A 22,082-nucleotide genomic window follows, 5' to 3' on the forward strand; every position below is an offset into this window, starting at 1 on the left:
AATGAGCTGGTGAACGGTGAGATGTTGTGGTGAATGAGCTGGTGAACGGTGAGATGTTGTGGTGAATGAGCTGGTGAACGGTGAGATGTTGTGTTGAACGAGCTGGTGAACAGTGAGATGTTGTGGTGAATGAGCTGGTGAACGGTGAGATGTTGTGTTGAATGAGCTGGTGAACAGTGAGATGTTGTGATGAATGAGCTGGTGAACGGTGAGATGTTGTGGTGAATGAGCTGGTGAACGGTGAGATGTTGTGGTGAATGAGCTGGTGAACGGTGAGATGTTGTGGTGAATGAGCTGGTGAACGGTGAGATGTTGTGTTGAATGAGCTGGTGAACAGTGAGATGTTGTGATGAATGAGCTGGTGAACGGTGAGATGTTGTGGTGAATGAGCTGGTGAAAAGTGAGATGTTGTGGTGAATGAGCTGGTGAACGGTGAGATGTTGTGGTGAATGAGCTGGTGAACGGTGAGATGTTGTGGTGAATGAGCTGGTGAACGGTGAGATGTTGTGGTGAATGAGCTGGTGAACGGTGAGATGTTGTGGTGAATGAGCTGGTGAACGGTGAGATGTTGTGGTGAATGAGCTGGTGAACGGTGAGATGTTGTGGTGAATGAGCTGGTGAACGGTGAGATGTTGTGGTGAATGAGCTGGTGAACGGTGAGATGTTGTGGTGGGTGAGCTGGTGAACAGTGAATGTTGTGGTGAATGAGCTGGTGAACAGGGAGATGTTGTGGTGAGTGAGCCGGTGAACAGTGAATGTTGTGGTGGGTGAGCTGATGAACAGTGAATGTTGTGGTGGGTGAGCTGGTGAACAGTGAATATTGTGGTGAGTGAGCTGGTGAACAGTGAGATGTTGTAGTGGGTGAGCTGGTGAACGGTAAGATGTTGTGGTGGGTGAGCTGGTGAACAGTGAGATGTTGTGGTGGGTGAGCTGGTGAACGGTGAGATAATGTGGTGGGTGAGCTGGTGAACAGTGAGATGTTGTGGTGGGTGAGCTGGTGAACAGTGATATGTTGTGGTGGGTGAGCTGGTGAACAGTGAGATGTTGTGGTGGGTGAGCTGGTGAACAGTGAGATGTTGTGGTGGGTGAGCTGGTGAACAGTGAGATGTTGTAGTGGCTGAGCTGGTGAACGGTGAGATGTTGTGGTGGGTGAGCTGGTGAGCAATGAGATGTTGTGGTGGGTGAGCTGGTGAACGGTGAGATGGTGAGCTGGTGCACAGTGAGATGTTGTGGTGGATGAGCTGGTGAACAATGAGATGTTGTGTTGAATGAGCTGGTGAACAGTGAGATGTTGTGATGAATGAGCTGGTGAACGGTGAGATGTTGTGGTGAATGAGCTGGTGAACGGTGAGATGTTGTGGTGAATGAGCTGGTGAACGGTGAGATGTTGTGGTGAATGAGCTGGTGAACGGTGAGATGTTGTGTTGAATGAGCTGGTGAACGGTGAGATGTTGTGATGAATGAGCTGGTGAACGGTGAGATGTTGTGGTGAATGAGCTGGTGAACGGTGAGATGTTGTGGTGAATGAGCTGGTGAACGGTGAGATGTTGTGGTGAATGAGCTGGTGAACGGTGAGATGTTGTGGTGAATGAGCTGGTGAACGGTGAGATGTTGTGGTGAATGAGCTGGTGAACGGTGAGATGTTGTGGTGAATGAGCTGGTGAACGGTGAGATGTTGTGGTGAATGAGCTGGTGAACGGTGAGATGTTGTGGTGAATGAGCTGGTGAACGGTGAGATGTTGTGGTGAATGAGCTGGTGAACGGTGAGATGTTGTGGTGGGTGAGCTGGTGAACAGTGAATGTTGTGGTGAATGAGCTGGTGAACAGGGAGATGTTGTGGTGAGTGAGCCGGTGAACAGTGAATGTTGTGGTGGGTGAGCTGATGAACAGTGAATGTTGTGGTGGGTGAGCTGGTGAACAGTGAATATTGTGGTGAGTGAGCTGGTGAACAGTGAGATGTTGTAGTGGGTGAGCTGGTGAACGGTAAGATGTTGTGGTGGGTGAGCTGGTGAACAGTGAGATGTTGTGGTGGGTGAGCTGGTGAACGGTGAGATAATGTGGTGGGTGAGCTGGTGAACAGTGAGATGTTGTGGTGGGTGAGCTGGTGAACAGTGATATGTTGTGGTGGGTGAGCTGGTGAACAGTGAGATGTTGTGGTGGGTGAGCTGGTGAACAGTGAGATGTTGTGGTGGGTGAGCTGGTGAACAGTGAGATGTTGTAGTGGCTGAGCTGGTGAACGGTGAGATGTTGTGGTGGGTGAGCTGGTGAACAATGAGATGTTGTGGTGGGTGAGCTGGTGAACGGTGAGATGGTGTGGTGGGTGAGCTGGTGCACAGTGAGATGTTGTGGTGGATGAGCTGGTGAACAATGAGATGTTGTGGTGAATGAGCTGGTGAACGGTGAGATGTTGTGTTGAATGAGCTGGTGAACGGTGAGATGTTGTGTTGAATGAGCTGGTGAACGGGGAGATGTTGTGGTGAATGAACTGGTGAACAGTGAGATGTTGTGGTGAATGAGCTGGTGAACGGTGAGATGTTGTGTTGAATGAGCTGTTAAACGGGGAGATGTTGTGGTGAATGAGCTGGTGAACGGTGAGATGTTGTGTTGAATGAGCTGGTGAACGGGGAGATGTTGTGGTGAATGAGCTGGTGAACAGTGAGATGTTGTGGTGAATGAGCTGGTGAACGGTGAGATGTTGTGTTGAATGAGCTGGTGAACGGGGAGATGTTGTGGTGAATGAGCTGGTGAACGGTGAGAAGTTGTGGTGAATGAGCTGGTGAACGGGGAGATGTTGTGCTGAATGAGCTGGTGAACGGTGAGATGTTGTGGTGAATGAGCTGGTGAACGGTGAATGTTGTGGTGAAAGAGCTGGTGAACGGTGAGATGTTGTGGTGAATGAGCTGGTGAACGGTGAGATGTTGTGGTGAATTAGCTGGTGAACTGTGAGATGTTGTGGTGGGTGAGCTGGTGAACAGTGAATGTTGTGGTGAATGAGCTGGTGAACAGGGAGATGTTGTGGTGAGTGAGCTGGTGAACAGTGAATGTTGTGGTGGGTGAGCTGGTGAACAGTGAGATGTTGTGGTGGGTGAGCTGGTGAATAGTGAGGTGTTGTGGTGAGTGAGCTGTTGAATGGTGAGATGTTGTGGTGAATGAGCTGGTGAACGGTGAGATGTTGTGGTGAATGAGCTGGTGAACGGAGAGATGTTGTGGTGAATGAGCTGGTGAACGGTGAGATGTTGTGGTGAATGAGCTGGTGAACGGTGAGATGTTGTGGTGAATGAGCTGGTGAACGGTGAGATGTTGTGGTGAATGAGCTGATGAACGGTGAGATGTTGTGGTGAATGAGCTGGTGAACGGTGAGATGTTGTGGTGAATGAGCTGGTGAACGGTGAGATGTTGTGGTGAATGAGCTGGTGAACGGTGAGATGTTGTGGTGAATGAGCTGGTGAACGGTGAGATGTTGTGGTGAATGAGCTGGTGAACGGTGAGATGTTGTGGTGAATGAGCTGGTGAACGGTGAGATGTTGTGGTGGGTGAGCTGGTGAACAGTGAATGTTGTGGTGGGTGAGCTGGTGAAAAGTGAGATGTTGTGATGGGTTAGCTGGTGAACAGTGAATTTTGTGGTGGGTGAGCTGGTGAACAGTGAATGTTGTGGTGGGTGAGCTGGTGAACAGTGAGATGTTGTGGTGGGTGAGCTGGTGAACAGTGAGATGTTGTAGTGGGTGAGCTGGTGAACGGTGAGATGTTGTGGTGGGTGAGCTGGTGAACAGTGAGATGTTGTAGTGGGTGAGCTGGTGAACGGTGAGATGTTGTGGTGGGTGAGCTGGTGAACAGTGAATGTTGTGGTGGGTGAGCTGGTGAACAGTGAATGTTGTGGTGGGTGAGCTGGTGAACAGTGAATGTTGTGGTGGGTGAGCTGGTGAACAGTGAATGTTGTGGTGGGTGAGCTGGTGAACAGTGAGATGTTGTGGTGGGTGAGCTGGTGAATGGTGAGATGTTGTGGTGGGTGAGCAGGTGATGTTGTGGTGGGTGAGCTGGTGATGTTGTGGTGGGTGAGCTGGTGAACAATGAGATGTTGTAGTGGGTGAGCTGGTGATGTTGTGGTGAAGTGTCGTTGGACCGCGGTCACAGTTGATAAATTTACCGCTTGGAGCGCTCTTCAAGTCGCGCCGGCCACGCATGCGACCCGAGTGGCCCACGTGACGTTACCGGCTCCAGAGCGACGCAGGCGCAGTGCGGGTGGTTGGTGGCGCAGGCGCAGTGCGGGCGGTTGGTGGCGCAGGCGCAGTGAGGGCGGTGGGAGGCGCAGGCGCGGTGTCGGGCCGGGTGCTGAGGGGATGCGGTTGAACGAGGATGCGGTGCTGCAGGGCCGGGTGGCGGCACTGGTACCTTACAGAGCGCGGCACGTCCCTAGGTAGGCCTGGAGCATCCTGCTGACCGCCGGGCGCGCGAACGGTCCCTGCTGGAGCCGGTGCGCGTGCACAGTGAACGGGCGCGCTCCCGGCCTGTGGGGTTGTCAACACCAACAACAACTATAGTTCTTGCTTTATATAGCGCCTTAACGGGGTAAAACGTCCCAAGGTGCTGCACAGGAGTATTTCAAGACGACAAATTTGAAACCCAGGGATAAATTAGGGCAGGTGACCAAAAGCTTGGTGAAAGAGGTAGGTTTTAAGGAGCGTATTAAAGGAGGAGAGAGGCGGCGAGAATTAGGCTGGGCATTCCAGAGCTTAGGGCCCAGGCAACAGAAGGCACGGCCACCAATGGGGGAGCGATTATAATCAGGGATACTCGAGGGAAGAATTAGAGGAGCGCATATATCTCGGGTGGGGGGGGTTGTGGGGCTGAAGGAGATTACAGGGATAGGAAGGGGCGAGGCCATGGAGGGATTTGAAAACAAGGATGAGAATTTTGAAATCGAGACACTGATTAACTGGGAGCCAATGTAGGTCAGCGAGCACAGGGGTGATGGGCGAACAGGACTTGGTGCGAGTTAGGACATGGGCCACCGAGTTTTGGATGACCTCAAGTTTACGTAGGGTGGAATGTGGGAGGCCAGCCCGGAGTGCGTTGGAATAGTCAAGCCTAGAGGTAACAAAGGCATGGATGGGAGTTTCAGGAGCGGATGAGCTGAGGCAGGCGATGTTACAGAGTGGAAATAGGCAGTCTTAGTTGTGCTGCAGGTATGTGGTGGGAAGCTTATTTCAGCGTCAGATATGACACCAAAGTTGTGAACAGTGTGGTTCAGCCTCAGACCGATGTTAGGGAGAGGGATGGGGTCAGTGGCTAGGGAATGGAATTTGTGGTGGGGACCGAAAACAATAGCTTCGGTTTTCCCAATATTTAATTAGAGAAAATTTTTGCTCACCCAGAACTGGATGTTGGACAAGCAGTCTGACAATTTAGACACCGTGGAGGGGTCGAGAGAAGAGGTAGTGAGGTAGAGCTGGGTGTCGTCAGCGTACATGTGGAAAATGCCGCTGTGTTTTCGGATGATGTCGCCAAGGGCAACATGTAGGTGTAGATGAGAAATAGGAGGGGGCCAAGGATAGATCCTTGAGGGTCACCAGAGGTAACGATGCGAGAGCGGGAAGAGAAGCCGTTGCAGGTGATTCTCTGGTTATGGTTAGATAGATAAGGATGAAACCAGGTGAGTGCAGTCCGTGGGGTTGGCAGGGCGTGCTCACTGACCTGGGGTTGGCGGGGCGCTCACTGTCTGTGGGGTTGGCGGCGCGCTCACTGTGGGATTGGCGGGGTGCTCACTGTCTGTGGGGTTGGCAGGGCGCTCACTGTGGGGTTTGTGGGGCGCGCTCACTGTGGTTGGCAGGGCGCTCACTGTGGGGTTGGCGGCGTGCTCACTGTCGGGTTGGCGGGGCGCGCTCACTGTCTGTGGGGTTGGCAGGGCGCTCACTGTGGGGTTGGCGGCGCGCTCACTGGGGTTAGCGGGGCACACTCACTGTGGGGTTGGCAGGACACTCACTGTCTGTGGGGTTGGTGGGGCGCTCACTGTCTCTGGGGTTGGCAGGGCGCGCTCACTGTCTGGGGTTGGCAGGATGCACTCTCACTGGGGTTGGCGGGGCGCGCTCACTGTCTGGTGTTAGCAGGGCGCAACAACGGTGTAAGAGCAATGTTGCACCAAGTTTATCCCCTAAGGAAATTTGCATGTAAGCGACTCAGAACCTCGGTAGTGGAAATTTCCTTGGTTAGTTATGCCTGCTGAAACACCGCTTGGCTCATTAACATAGCCCCGCCCCCATGCGAAAGACCAGGGACCGGAATTTCCTGCATGGACACCAACTCTGAATGGACATAAATCTATGCCCAAAAATTTGTCGCAGCACAGCCCGAATCACCATAACAGATTTCTGGATCTTGTTGTTGATTTTTTACATATGTTTTTAATTTTTGTTATTGAGACCTGCACTATACTTAATCAAAGTGCTGTCAGTCTCTGTGCAGCTGAAAATTTTCAGTCCCCTGCCCCCTCCCTCACCACGCATTCAGAAGGACTACGTTGCTGGAATGGCCTCCCCAATGGGCATAGCACTGTTCTGGAAGAGCAGCAGCAGAGGCCTCGAGCTCAGTGAGTGAGATGTTATGGCAGAGGATAGCACATATCTTTTCACACTCGCCCCTATTGATGGTGCTGCATTTGAACTTGTTTGACGATGGTTTTTACATTCCGGTGTAGGCAAGCAAACTTCACAGGAAATTTGGGTGCAAGTTCCTGTCGGCAAGATAGGAAAAGAAACTGGTGTAAATTTTGACACAAATGGGTATGAGGAGATTCCGGACCAGAATGACCAGCAAGAACTATAGTCAGAACCTCCCCGCAGAGAGCGGCGCTCGTAGCGAGTGCAGCTTGGGAAACCGTGCAGCCTCTCGTATTCCGAGCTGGAGAATTAGGCTGAACCGCCTGCAATTTCCCATGCTGCTCGCCACCAGGAGAGCCTGATCTCAGAATTACCCCAACTATCTCACACACGGAGGGGGTAATCTTGACTTTGTGCGACAGTGTAAAATGGGTGATAGCGAATCGCAGCCCGTTTTACATCTCTCACGATTCTTATTTCCATTGACTTCAATGGAGATAAAAATCAGGAGCGATGTAAAACGGGCTGCGATTCGCTGTCGCCCATATTACGCTGTCGCACAAAGTCAAGATTGCTCTCAATAGACGTTTACGCAATTTTTTGCTACATGGATTGAGAGGAGAGTGCTTTATTCTAAAAGTAGCCCTCCCCACCAACTATTTTTGTCATTTATTCATTGTTATAACCATGGACAATGCCTTTGATTCATGACTTATATTTAATCGTTTACAGGTATCACCAATGGATGGAATCGGAGGAGTTACAGAAGCTCACAGCCTCGGAGCCGCTTACCTTGGAGCAGGAGTACCAGATGCAGAGAAGCTGGCGGGAGGATGCCGACAGTAAGGACTTGTTAATATACACAGGCCATCCAGGGCTCCCCTGCTCGTAGAGTCTTGGGCTGTCATTGAGCAGGCCAGCAGCAGAGAGCTGGATCTCCATTCACCGAGCCTGCAGGTTTACCAGCACAATACTGAATTCGTACTGGCTGTGCTTTTTGTGTGTTCATCGAGCTGAGGAATGTTGGTGCTGGGGAATGGAAATCTTTCCATTTCAGGCACCTAGGGTCAGCATCAAGCATGTCCGTTCAGGTACAGCACAGGTTAGGTGCTATTCTGCTGTACGATATGCCTCAGCCCCTATCCAGGTGGGCTCAGTACTTTACCAGTGTGACGTTTTCCATTTCTCACACCAGCCAGTTTTGGAGCAGTTTTTCTGCTGAGAGGTTGTACTCAAATAGGAACAGTATTGGGACTGTTCACATGGATGCTTGCAGCCAACCTGATCCCATCAGTCTAGGCTAGATTTGAACCCTGGTCCCAGAGGTAAAAGGCCACTCTAACACACTGCGCAGTCCCCTATCAACAATAACAACTTGTATTCATATAGTGCCTTTAACGGTTAGTGCATTAGAATTGCTCCCAAGTTATAAAGTGGCTCACTAATGTGCCATTTGGCTGAATCACATCTTGTAGGTCTACATTTTAAAAATATGATTTCTCCAATACAGTCCTCACTAACCACGGGCAGCCACCTATATTGGGCAAATGGTGCTAACCATTGTCATTGCCATAGGAGTGAATTGTAAAGGCACCGCTTCGGCTTGTACTCGCTGGAGTTTAGAAGAATGAGAGGGGATCTCATTGAAACTTATAAAATTCTGACAGGACTGGACAGACTAGATGCAGGAAGGATGTTCCCGATAGTCGGGGAGTCCAGAACCAGGGGTCATAGTCTAAGGATAAGGGGTAGGCCATTTAGGACAGAAATGAGGAGGAATTTCTTCACCCAGAGAGTGGTGAACCTGTGGAATTCTCTACCACAGAAGGCAGTAGAGGACAATTCATTAAATATATTCAAGAAGGAGTTGGATATATTTCTTAAGGCTAAAGGGATCAAGTGGTATGGGGAGAAAGCAGGGACCGGGTACTGAATGTGGATGATCAGCCATGATCGCATTGAATGGTGGAGCAGGCTCGAGGGGCCGAATGGCCTACTCCTGCTCCTATCTTCTATGTTTCTAAAACATAATGGCCCAGAAATTCGGGTCGGAGGCTTCCCACGGGGTGCAAGCCCCCCGACCTGCACTTACCTAGCGCGCCGGCCGTTGAGCTGTGGGCCCCCGTGGGATTCCGATCCTGGGCCTCCTCCAACTGCCGGCGTGCAGTGCTTGCGTATCCCAGGGGCGCAGTTAGTTCGATGCGTCCCCTGGGATCACGTGGGCCATGGAGAGCCAATGGTAGCAGGGAATGCTCCATTCATAAAATTGACAGGAAGAGCTGTCAAAACTATAAATACTATAAGCCCGAAAACATCACTAAAAGTTCAAAAAAAATTTTTTAATCACATTTTTAAAATAACTATAAATTACATAAAATAACTTTTAAACAATAATTTAAATTTTTGAAAAAATTAATGACATTTTCGAACAGGGCTAAAAATAAACTTACCTTTCTTTAAAGTATTTAAAAATAATAAACCTGTGGAAAAAATGTTTTAATTTTAATTAATTCACCACTTACTTTGTTAAAAGCAGGCCTTGTGCCTGCTTTTTACATGTGTAACTCCTGGAGACTTACCCTCCCGGAGAAAGCTGCAAAAAAAAAACGTAAGTTCCAGGCGCACGCGCAGCCTCTCTGGCGCACGCGTTCGACCTGTGAACCCCTTTAAGGGAACGGAAGTTCCGGTTTCCCACGCATACGCAGTGCATGCACGAAACCGGCACTTCCATTGGGCCTACGGGTGAGTACCCCGTGCGTACTCACCCGTGGAGACCCGAATTTCTGGGCCATTAAGCACTCCGGCTATTTTGTGCAGTTTAGTACTTGACGATTAAAATCTCTGCTAATTTCAGGCAAAGTCTGGTCTTCAAGCAGCTGTTTACACTGTTAACCGGATATCCCAAAGCGCTTTTTAAAAAATTCGTTCATGGGATGTGGGTGTCACGGGCAAGGCCAGCATTTATTGCCCATCCCTAGTTGCCCTTGAGAAGGTGGTGGTGAGCCGCCTTCTTGAACCGCTGCAGTCCGTGTGGTGAAGGTACTCCCACAGTGCTGTTAGGGAGGGAGTTCCAGGATTTTGACCCAGCGACGATGAAGGATCGGCGATATATTTCCAAGTCAGGATGGTGTGTGACTTGGAGGGGAACTTGGAGGTGGTGGTGTTCCCATGCGCCTGCTGCCCTTGTCCTTCTAGGCGGAAGAGGTCATGGGTTTGGGAGGTGCTGCCGAAGAAGCCTTGGCGAGTTGCTGCAGTGCATCTTGTAGATGGTACACACTGCAGCCACGATATGCTGGTGGTGGAGGGAGTGAATGTTTAAGGTGGTCGATGGGGTGCCAATCAAACGGGCTGCTTTGTCTTGGATGGTGTTGAACTTCTTGAGTGTTGTTGGAGCTGCACTCATCCAGGCAAGTGGAGAGTATTCCATCACATTCCTGTCTTGTGCCTTGTAGATGGTGGAAAGGCTTTGGGGAGTCAGGAGGTGAGATACTTGCCGCAGAATACCCAGCCTCTGACCTGCTCTTGTTGCCACAGTATTTATGTGGCTGCTCCACTTAAGTTTCTGGTCAGTGGTGGCCCCCAGGATGTTGTTGGTGGGGGATTCGGCGATGGTAATGCCGTTGAATATCAAGGGGCGGTGGTTAGACTCTCGCTTTTTGGAGGTTGTCATTGCCTGGCACTTGTGTGGCGCGAATGTTACCTGCCACTTATCAGCCCAAGCCTGAATGTAGTCCAGGTCTTGGTGCATGCGGGCATGGACTGCTTCATTATCTGAGGAGTTGTGAATGGCGCTGAACACTGTGCAGTCATCAGCGAACATCCCCATTTCTGACCTTATGTTGGAGGGAAGGTCATTGATGAAGCAGCTGAAGATGGTTGGGCCTAGGACACTGCCCTGAGGAACTCCTGCAGTGATGTCCTGGGGCTGTGATGATTGACCTCCAACCATCATTCTTTGTGCTAGGTATGACTCCAGTCAGTGGAGAGTTTTCCCCCCGATTCCCATTGACTTCAGTTTTACTAGGGTTCCTTGATGCCAGACTCAGTCAAATGCTGCCTTGATGTCAAGGGCAGTCACTCTCACCTCACCTCTGGAATTCAGCTCCTTTCTCCATGCTTGGACCAAGGCTGCAATGAGGTCTGGAGCCGAGTGGTCCTGGCAGAACCCAAACTGGGCATCAGTGAGCAGGTTATTGGTGAGTAAGTGCCGCTTGATAGCACCGTCGATGACACCTTCCGTCACTTTGCTGATGGAGAGTAGACCGATGGGGCGGTAATTGGCCGGATTGGATTTGTCCTGCTTTTTGTGGACAGGTCTGGGCAGTTTTCCACATTGTCGGATAGATGCCAGAGTTATAGCTGTACTGGAACAGCTTGGCTAGATGCGCGGCTAGTTCTGGAGCGCAAGTCTTCAGCACGACAGCCGGGATGTTGTCGGGGCCCACAGCCTTTGCTGTATCCAGTGCGCTCAGCCGTTTCTTGACATCATGTGGAGTGAATCGAATTGGCTGAAGACTGGCTTCTGTGGTGGTGAGGACCTCGGGAGGAGGCCGGTATGGATCATTCACTCGGCAATTCTGGCTGAAGAGGGTTGCAAACGCTTCAGCTTTGTCTTTTTCACTCACGTGCTGGGCTCCACCATCATTGAAGATGTTGTTTAATGGTCCACCACCATTCACGACTGGGTGTGGCAGGACTGCAGAGCTTTGATCTGATCCGTTGATTGTGGGATCGCTTAGCTCTGTCTATAGCATGCTGCTTCTGGTTTTTAGCATGCATGTAGTCCTGTGCTGCAGCTTCCCCAGGTTGGCACCACATTTTTAGGTACACCTGGTGTTGCTCCTGGCATGCTCTTCTACACTCCTTATTGAACCAGGGTTGATCCCTTGGCTTGATGGTAAGGGATATGCCGGGCCATGAGGTTACAGATTGTGGTGGAATACAATTCTGCTGCTGCTGCTGATGGCCCACAGCGCCTCATGGATGTCCAGTTTTGAGCTGCTAGACCTGTTCTGAATCTATCCCATTCAGCATGGTGGTAGTGCCACACAACACGATGGAGGGTGTCATTGGTGTGAAGACAGGACTTCATCTCCACAGTGACTGTGCGGTGGTCACTGCTACCAATGCTGTCATGGACAGATGCATCTGCGAGAGGTAGATTTGTGAGGACGAGGTCAAGTAGGTTTTTCCCCTCGTACTGGTTCTCTTGCCACCTGTCGCAGGCTCAGACTGGCTGTTATGTCCTTCAAGACTCAGCCAGCTCGGTTACTAGTGGTGCTACCAAGCCACTCTTGGTGATGGACATTGAAGTCCCCCACCCAGAGTACATTCTGTGCCCTTGCTACTCTCAGTGCTTTTTCCAAGTCGTGTTCAACATGGAGGAGTACTGATTCATCAACTGAGGGAGGGTGGTAGGTGGTAATCAGCAGGAGGTTTCCTTGCCCATGCTTGATCTGAAGCCATGAGACTTCATGGGGTCCGGAGCCAATGTTGAGGACTCCCAGGGCCACTCCTTCCCGACTGTATACCACTGTGCCGCCACCCCTGGTGTATCTGTCCTGCCGGTGAGACAGGACATACCCAGGAATGGTGAAGAAGCAGTTTGGGACATTGGTTGAAAGGTATGATTCTGTGAGTATGACTATGTCAGGCTGTTGCTTGACTAGCCTGTGGGACAGCTCTCCCAATTTTGGCACAAGTCCCCAGATGTTGGTGAGGAGGACTTTGCAGGTTCAACTGTGTGTCGTTGTCGTGTCCGTAGCCAGTGCCGAGGTCGATGCCGGGTTCAGTTTTATTCTTAATGATTTTTTTCTTAGCGATTCTTTACAACTGAGTGGCTTGCTAGGCCATTAAAGGGCAGTTAAAAGTCAACCACATTGCTGTGGGTCTGGAGTCACATATAGGCCAGACCAGGTAAGGACTGCAGATTTCCTTCCCTAAAGGACATTTACAGCCAATGAAGTACTCTTTGAAATGTAGTCGCTGTTGTACTGTAGGAAACGCGGCAGCCAGTCTGTGCACAGCAAGCTCCCACAAACAGCAAGGTGATAATGACCAGATAGTCTGTTTTTAGATGTTGATTGAGGGATAAATATTGGCTAGGTCACCGGGGAGAACTCCCCTGCTCTTCTTTGAAATAGTGCCATAGGATCGTTTACGTCCATCTGAGAGCGCAGACGGGGCCTCAGTTTAACATCTCATCCGAAAGACGGCACCTCCAACAATGCAGCACTCCCTCAGTACTGCACTGGGAGTGTCAGCCTAGATTTTTGTGCTCAAGTCTCTGGAGCGGGACTTGAACCCACAACCGTCTGACTCGGAGGCGAGAGTGAGCCACAGCTGACACTAGTTATATCGTTGCTACAGCCCATTATGGTTTTACCGCGTATCGCGGGCAAATTGTGTTAGCACGAACACGCCCCCCCAGATGCGGTGGGGACTATATTTAAATATCTGAACTTTGACGCTCTGTCCTTGTATTTCAACAGAATGTACCTTCATAGTGTTAGACAAGCTGCGATGGGTGAGTGGTTCGTGTACAGAAGAAGACTGCATGGTGGGAGATGTGAATCTGTTCCTCACAGATCCTGAAGACCCCACAATGGCTGAAATTGAAATCATGATTGCAGGTTAGCTACCAGTTACAGCTCTGTCACTAGGATTTCAGTAATGTGCAAAATATTAATATCGGGCCATAATTTGCTGTCGGAGTGAGTCTAACGGCGTCTGTCATTAGTTAGACTTGGCTTTGCCCGTTTTAATGTTGATGATATTTTGCACTGAAAGTGCGTGCTGATAACGTCGCAGCGAGGGAAGCCGAGCCTCTGGGACCTGAGTGAACAGGGAAAGCCACTGTGTATCTCCTTAACCAATCAGATTGAAAGATTGTTACATTAACAGCGCAAGGACTGAGAAGAAGTGTAAATTAGAGTCGGTGAATTCAATGTCAAATCCGCGCACCCAAAAAAAATTAGGGGGGGCCACTGCTGGGGACCCCTCTGCAAATATTGACGCACGCACTCCTGGCAATCCCTCTGCAAATATTCTCACGTACCTGGGACACCCCTGCAATTACTGACACTTGGGGCTGGATTTTCATTCAGAAGTCAGAAAGGAGGCGGGACTACAACTTACAGGTTGAGGTCCCACCTCCATCGAGATGCGGCCAATCCACGTGATTTTCACTTGATTGACCTTGTTGAGCCCGCCCAGTGGGCTCAGCAGGCCAATTAAGGGCCACCCGGCAACAGGTGACGTCACAGACTGCAATTTCATCTGTCAAGACGTGTTGACAGATGAAATATCAGTGTTTCGCAGCTGTTTGAAGCTGTCAAACACTGACAGTCTGACTTCTAACCTGAGTCCTTCTACGCAGGCTCAGTTAGAAATCTCACCGGCACAGAAAGCTGCAGGCTGTCACTTTTGACAGATCGCGGCCATTCTGCTTTCTGTGCCGGCTGAGTGATGGACTCCCGAAACCTAGAGGAAGAAAGGCTGTAAAGGTAAGTACAGGTAATTTAAACATCTTTACGCACTTTAGACACACCAAACGCACTTACCTTTGCACTCAGTGCCCTGGCGCTGTGAGGCAACAGTGCTAACCACTATGCCACCGTGCACGGGCAGCACGGTGGCATAGTGGTTAGCACTGTTGCCTCACAGCGCCAGGGACCCGGGCTCGAATCCGGCCTCGGGCGACTGTCTGTGTGGAGTTTGCACATTCTCCCCGTGTTTGCGTGGGTTTCCTCCGGGTGCTCCGGTTTCCTCCCACAGTCCAAAGATGTGCAGGTTAGGTTGATTGGCTATGATAAATTGACCCTTAGTGTTAGGGGGATTAAATACGTGGGGTTACAGGATAGGGTGGGATATGTGTTGGTGTAGGGGTTACGGGGATCGGGTGGGATATGTGTCGGTGCAGGCTCGATGGGCCGAAATGGCCTCTATCTGCACTGTGGGGTTTCTGTGATTCATGCAAAGATGTGCGGGTTAGGTTGATTGGCTATGATAAATTGACCCTTAGTGTTAGGGGGATTAAATACGTGGGGTTACGGGGATAGGGTGGGATATGTGTTGGTGTTGGTGTAGGGGTTACGGGGATCGGGTGGGATATGTGTCAGTGCAGGCTCGATGGGCCGAAATGGCCTCTAGCTGCACTGTGGGGTTTCTGTGATTCATGCACCCATCACTCACCTGAACACCGACATCTCGACCCCTCCAAGTCCTTCAACCTGACGGCCCAACTCCTCTAACTTGGCGTGGTTTGGAGCCGTCGGGAATCCCACACGACAACCTTCAAAATAGGGATTAGGCTAAAAACTACCTGTTAATAGGCAGTTAATTGGCACTAATCCCTTCCCACCTCGGGTCGGCGGGTCCCAGTGCGGGGCGGGTACCCGCCTCCTTTGAAACTTACATGGAGGCGGGATGGTGTCGGGACCCTCCGAATTCGGGATTTTAGCACCCTGCACGCCTAAAAGCCCGCCTCACAGCACACTTAGTAGTTCTGCTGGTTCACTTTATTTTCTGTGTTACACATGGTATTTGTACTGGTGCACTGTATTCTGTGTGTTACACGCGGTGATATTAAATACTGTATGCTTTTGTTTTTTAGAGCTCAGTTACAGAGGAAAGGGATTTGGCAAGGAAGTGACGATGATGATGATGTATTACGGTGAGAACACACAGACTAATTCCGTGCCCATCACTAACATGCCCCTGGTGGATGTTTGTACTTTAATGGGTTTGGTACTACTTTAAAAATGAATAAATTACTATTTCGCCAGGAAGGGAAGTTGGGTGTTCAGTTTAATGGGAATAGGGTCGAGGGAGCAGGAGGTGGGTCTCATGAACAAGATGAGCGCGGAGAGGGCATGAGGGGAGATAGGAGAGAAACTGAAGAAAGATGCGAGTTCGGGGCTAGGGCGGGGGGGGGGGAACCTTAGAGGAAGAGCTAGGGGAAGGGAGGGAAGTGGCAGAGGCAGCTGATCGCATGGTCTCAATCCTGGCGACAAAGACGTCCACGAGGTCCTCGCACTTGTTGGAGGTGAGGGTGGAGGAGTCAGGGGAAAGGGGTTTAAGAAGACGGTTTGCAGTAGAGAAAAGAAGCCTGGGGTTATCTTTGCATTCCAGAATGATTCTGGAATAGTGAGCAGTTTTGGCCGAGGAGAGCAGGACCCAATAGTGCTTTATGTGATCCAGCCAGATCTGGCGATGAATGGCTAAACCAGTTGTCCCTGTTTGCGTCCCATGGACTTAAGGGAGTGGCAATGAGGACTGGCCAGGGTGAGAGAGAGTAATGGCTTTAATGGGGACTAGGGCACCAAAGGTGGAGGCGAGGGTGTGGTTGAGCTGATCGGTAGTTGCAGAAATGTCATAGTGAATGGAGGGTCAAAGACTAGACCGTTGGGATTTTGAAAGTGCAGTTGTCAGTGAATTGGGAGAGAGAATTTCCAGGGTCGGACACAGAAGGAAGTAGGATTGGGAGGGGGAAGAGGGATGTGGATAGAGAGCGATACAAGGAAGTGATCAGAGATGGCCTTATCTGTGATTGACAGGATGGCAGTAGCGAGGCCACCTGAGATGGCGAGGTTGAGGGGGGGCTGTGAATTTGGGTAGGAGAGTTTATATGGAGGGAGAGATTAAGGGAGGATAGGAGGGCAGTGAACTCTGGAGAATGAGCATGATGAGTTGAGCTGGAAGTTGAAATGACCGAGGATGAGAAGTCGCTCGGTGCAGAGGCTGAGGGAGGAAAGCGGTGAAGATATCTCGATGAGAAAATTGGCTTGGTACTTGGGTGGGCGGTAGAGAACGAGGATTTTAAATGAGAGGCTAGAGGGGTGGAACAAGGTGAGATGCTCAAAGGAGAAGATGGTCCCAGAGCAGTAGGGGGCAGAGCAAGGTGTGATTTGGTAAGAGAGCCACACCGTCACCGTGCCAGTTTGGGTAGGGCAAGTGGTGGAAGGTGGAAGAGTTTGGATCACAGATCACACCCAGATTACCCAAAGGGTCTTAGGAGTTGTAAGGCTTTTTATTAGAGAGCTACAGTTTAAGCATAATCAGATATTACTGCATGCGATTGAAATAGATATAGTAGACATACAACCCGTGACAGATGAGGGCGATCTACGGCCCTGGAACGGAACAAAACAACCGGACGGACGGTGAGGCAGTACGGTGGTCTCGGATTGGGAGGATTCCTGCAGTCTGCTGCAGCGGTCACTTCCGTTGGGTCATCCCTCAAGCTGTTGGAGGTGTTAGGCCGTCGGCCACCTCAGAGGCTAAACTTGACCAAGGTGTCAGGCCGTAGCCACCTCGGGGAAGCCTTCGCCCCTAACTGCCTGATTTCCCCTCTCAGTCGTCTGTTTTTATACCTTATTTCGATGGGCTGGTGGATACCTGGTGTCAATCATTTTTACCCATCCCATCGTCCAATTACAAGGGAGAGGCTACCTATGACAGCCCCCTCCCAGCCTCATGAGGTCATTTTCCTCCTTATCTCTGTCCTAAAGGTCTTGTTGCCCTCTTGTAGACAGCTTGTTTATCCTACAGCTAATTGCTGCATCCCTTATCAGGCCTAGCTATGCCCCCTCGAAGGCCTGTTTTTGTGTTCTGACCTCATAATTCAGCTCTCTCTACAGCTATTTTTCTGACATGACTGGAATCTTTCTGTGTCATCAACTTAGGCAAACTGCTGATCTAGCAAAACCATAACAGAATATTATTTCTTTCAATCCACGATTTCTTACAAAGATATAGCCAGGCGGGGAGGCTTCATTAAGGGAGAAGGTGTCGTTGCCTCTCAGCCAGGTTTCCATCAAGGCCATGATGTCAGTGCAATCTTCCACAATAAGCTCATGGATGGCAAGGGCCTTGTTCACAAGTGAACGGACATTCAGGAGGGAGATGCGGAGAGGGGCAGTAGTAGCTGATCCAGTGGCAGAGTCCACAGGATCACCATAACTAACGGCCTCTTTACCTCCCAACTCAGTCACCTCCTATGTGACACAAGGGATATACCCTTTGCTCCTTCCTATTTATTATCTGCTCTACCCCTCAGCCACACCATCCACCAGCACCGAGCGGGCTTCCACATGTACGCCAACAACACCCAACTCCACCTCTCATATGCAAATGATTTCAGTCTGAATAGAAAGACTCCGTCCATTCTGAGATTCCTATTCGAGCAGATCCCACTCTTCTGATGTGCGCTGTGCTTGTCACCTACCGGAAAACCATTACACATGAGTCCCAGTCAAACGATGGTTGTGTGGTGAATATTTGTTTATATGGATACTTTTTTCCCCCAGGAGTGACTAAACTGGGGATAACAAAGTTTCAAGCCAAAATCAACCTGGAAAATACAATCAGCATCGCCATGTTTCGAAACTTTCACTTTGAAGAGGTAACGCACCTTCTCCGCGTGTTAACTTCCCATTCCAACATGGGAAGTGTGCCGGAATCTCTGATGGTACACGCATGCTCCACTCACTAGTAGGATCTGTATAAATACAACAGGTGTCAAACATCCCTTTGTTAACCTATTCTTTGATTCACTATTCATGGGGTTGAGGGTAATATATTAGAATGGATAGAGGATTGGCTAACTAACAGAAAACAGAGAGTCGGAATAGGTCATTTTCAGGTTGGCAAATGAACTAGCGGGGTGCCGCAGGGATCAGTGCTGGGGCCTCAACTATTTACAATCTATATTAATGACTTGGATGAAGGGACTGAGTGTAATGTAGCCACATTTGCTGATGATACAAAGATAGGTGGGAAAGCAAATTGTGTGGAGGACACAAAGAATCTCCAAAGGGATATAGATAGGCTAAGTGAATGGGCAAAAATCTGGCAGATGGAGTATAATGTGGGAAAATGAGGTTATCTACTTTGGTAGGAAAAATAAAAAAGCAAATTATTTAAATAGGGAGAGATTACAAAATGCTGAGGGATCTGGGGGGTCCTTGTACATGAATCACAAAAAGTTAGCATGTAGGTACAGCAAGTAATTAGAAAGGCAAATGGAATGTTGACCTTTATTGCAAAGGGAATGGAATATAAAAGTAGGGAAGTCCTGTTACAACTGTACAGGGCGTTGGTGAGACCACACCTGGAGTACTGTGTACAGTTTTGGTCTCCTTATTTAAGGAAGGATATACAGGAAACTCGTTTAAACGGCACCTAAATATCCGGAATTCTCTATTAACCGGCAAAATTCATACTCCGAAAACAACACCTCAATAACCGGAAATGTTGCCGAGTCCGAGTCTCCCGCGCTGGCCGAGCTAGTCGGTGGGGGTAGTTCTCCAAACTGCCTCTACTTGGCTTCTTGGCGCTGTTGGGAGTCCGAACACCTCAATAACAGGAGTCTGACTCTCCTGCGCTGCCGGGAGTACCCAGTTACTGTATGCTGCACATTTCTTGATTTTTTTAATTTTTGTTTGTTAAAAATAGCCTCGGTAGATAACCCTCTCCGTCATCTGGAATACTTAATCAACCAGCACCATCCCGGTCCCGTCTGTGCCGGATACCAAAGAGGCCGTTCAGAGAAGGTTCACTAGGTTGATTCCAGAGTTGATGGGGTTGTCTTATGAAGAAAGGTTGAGCAGGTTGGACCTATACTCATTGGAGGTTAGAAGAATGAGAGGGGATCTTATTGAAACATATCAAATTCTGAAGGGGCTTGACAGGGTAGATGCTGAGAGGATGTTTCCCCTCGTGGGGGAATCTAGGACTAGGGGGCATAATTTCAGAATAAGGGGGCACCCATTTAAAATGGAAAGGAGGAGGAATTTCTTCTCTGAGGGTCGTGAATCTTTGGAATTCTCTTTCCCAGAGAGCTGTGGAGGCTGGGTCATTGAATATATTTAACGTGGAGATAGACAGATTTTTGAATGGTAAGGGAGTCGAGGGTTATGGGGAGCGGGCAGGGAAGTGGAGTTAAGGCCAAGATCAGACCAGCCATGATCTTATTGAATGGAGCAGGCTCGAGGAGCCAAATGACCTACTCCCGCTCCTACGTCGTATGTTCTTATTACACGGAGCTTGACTATTTTGTTTTCCAGTTCTCTTCAGTTTTCTACCCATCCCTCTCGAAGGCAATGACCCTTCCTGGGATGCTGGACCATAGCTGAGCCCACTCTTGTCCTCGCCCGAAACCCGTACATATACTTCTCCATTCTTCATGCATGAGCCTCGACGGCGAGTGTTGGCAGGCTGTTGGACTGTAGTTAGCATCACAGCAGAAGCCGAACCTCTCCTCATCCATCCTCCACACACGGGCTTTCCAGCAGAGTAGGGACCAGGAGCAGAAACCCTGGCTGATTATCCTTCCCCCTCTCAAGCCAAGGGATGAGTTGTGTTGCTCCAGCTCCTGCCCAAGCTTCAGATTAGCTAACTCAGCTGAGACCAAGGATACACTTCTGTCAAACACTCCCAGGGCAAATACAAGTACTGTACCTGCTCTGGGAGTGTTTGATGGGACAGTGTAGAGGGAGCTTTACTCTGTATCTAACCTGTACTGTACCTGCCCAGGGAGTGTTTGATGGGACTGTGTAGAGGGAGCTTTACTCTGTATCTAACCTGTGCTGTACCTGCCCTGGGAGTGTTTGATGGGACAGTGCAGAGGGAGCTTTACTCTATAACTAACCGAGCTATAGAGTCCAGAAATGGAAATAATTGCCTTTTCAGCACTGTTCTTTGTTATCTCGACAGCACAAAATCAAAAACAGACCATTTATTCTGATGCCTATTGGAGAATTTTATATTGGTGTTTGTTACCAGGAACCTCTCCATTGGCACAGCCAACAAAGTGGCCTGTGGTGACCTGTTAGCACAGCACTGACACCCCACGGCACACTTCAACTACACCCCTCGCCACTTTAACTATTGTTCATATTATGCTGGGTTTCATCTTCAGTGTCCTAAAAGTGTTTTGTTTTCTGGTATGTTTAAGGTTTCTATCAGTGAGGTCTTCCAGGAAGTGACACTCTGGTTACCAGTGGACGACTGCAGGAGAAAGTGGCTGCTCGAACAAATGAATCACGTCGAGGAGGAGCGGTATAGTCAGCGGCAGAGCAACAGCGGCTGGAGGGGAAATCCACCAGCCCTTTGACGGATGAGCGACCTTACCATGAGGACGGACTACCAAAAAAGCCTATTGTTGCCTGTTCAAGAGATGTTTGAAAGTGCCGTTCAGTTCTGTGAAGTCCAGCAGGATTTGAAGTTGAAACGTGGCTGGGATAAATGCAATTGCTGCAGGCGACCTCCTGCATCATCGGTTTTATTGGCCCTGTCCGTAAACTCTCATTATTCGCCCCTGACCCACACATACTCCCCTGGTTGAGCAGAGTCCAACAGTGTCACCAGTGGATGTACAAGTGTGTCTTTTCAAGCAGTTCCACCCCTGGTGACTTAGTGCATAAAGATCGTCGCAGCATTAGGCCAGACAGACTAGGGAGGTTTTAGCTTTGATGTCCAGTCTGCAGTGGGTTCACTGTGGCAGCGGTAGGGTGCTGCACTTGACCTCAGCACCTCCCAGTGTCCTTGCTCCTGCTCGCTCCCCTGTGGGACCCGACTGCAACATGCACAGTATGGGTGAACAGACAAATGGCCTGTCGGCTGGGGTACCAGAAGGCTGCTGGTTTCTGGGGCTGTAGACGGGTATGAGTCGCCACCTCCCCATCGCAGGAGGACATTGCTTTGGGTGACTGTCAGTGTCTCTTCTAATTCAAGCTCCACAGCTGTACAATGGGCTATTCAAGGTTTTACCAGTCGCGAGCTGGGAGGATGCTGCCGAGTGTAATCTGCTAGCTTCTGTGGTGAAACCTGCAATACAAGTTGGGACATGTGGAGCAGAGGACATCATTTGCAGCAAATGAGTCAAGTTTAATCGCTGTAAATTCCTCCATTTTATGCCTGAATTTCTATTCCGATATAATAAATGGATATATATATTTTTCAGATGTGTAAAACTTATCATAGAAGTTAGTCAGTAAACTAGAACAGTGATGTTAGCAGCAAATAGGTGGGATTAGAATGTAAAAAAGCTTGGTATTCATCAAACCTGCTCCTTCCACAGCCCATGTGCACGTCACTCTCTCATGGACTCTAACCCATCCATTTAATCTCCAGTGTGCATCCTCAATCTCCTGTTCAACCCTAAGCCAAAGCTACGAACCCACCCTTAAGACCGCATACTTCACCTGTGTCCCTATCTCGCCCGTACTGCTGAAGCTCTAATGCACACTTACCAAAAGACTCTTTCTCCAGTGACCTCGTTAATCAGCTTCCTGAGCTCGGAACTCCGACTTGTTCAGAACTCTGCCACCTGCATCAAGTCTCACTGCCCATTAACGCGCCAAGTTCAAAATCCGTGCCCACGTTTACAAGTCACTGCTGCTATAACCTCCTCCAGCGCTGCAGTTCTGACTCTGGCCTCCTGTGCTGCCCTTCCCTTGGCATTTCTCACTTGGTGGCAAATTCTTC

General features: G+C 49.8%; 1 protein-coding gene across 1 annotated transcript; it reads left to right on the forward strand.

The window, feature by feature from the left end:
• Positions 1-4,271: 4,271 nt before the first annotated feature.
• On the forward strand, positions 4,272-21,553 carry nat9 (N-acetyltransferase 9). Its single transcript, XM_085963263.1, is given in 7 exon segments — positions 4,272-4,414; positions 7,326-7,435; positions 13,085-13,225; positions 15,208-15,267; positions 17,903-17,997; positions 20,551-20,684; positions 20,686-21,553. Coding segments are annotated over 7 exon segments (648 nt in total). The 5' UTR covers positions 4,272-4,337; the 3' UTR covers positions 20,717-21,553.
• Positions 21,554-22,082: the final 529 nt, after the last annotated feature.

The sequence above is a fragment of the Somniosus microcephalus genome, chromosome 21, assembly GCF_052327205.1.
Source record: "Somniosus microcephalus isolate GS21.2 chromosome 21, FLI_Smic_1.0, whole genome shotgun sequence".
Taxonomy (NCBI): domain Eukaryota; kingdom Metazoa; phylum Chordata; class Chondrichthyes; order Squaliformes; family Somniosidae; genus Somniosus; species Somniosus microcephalus.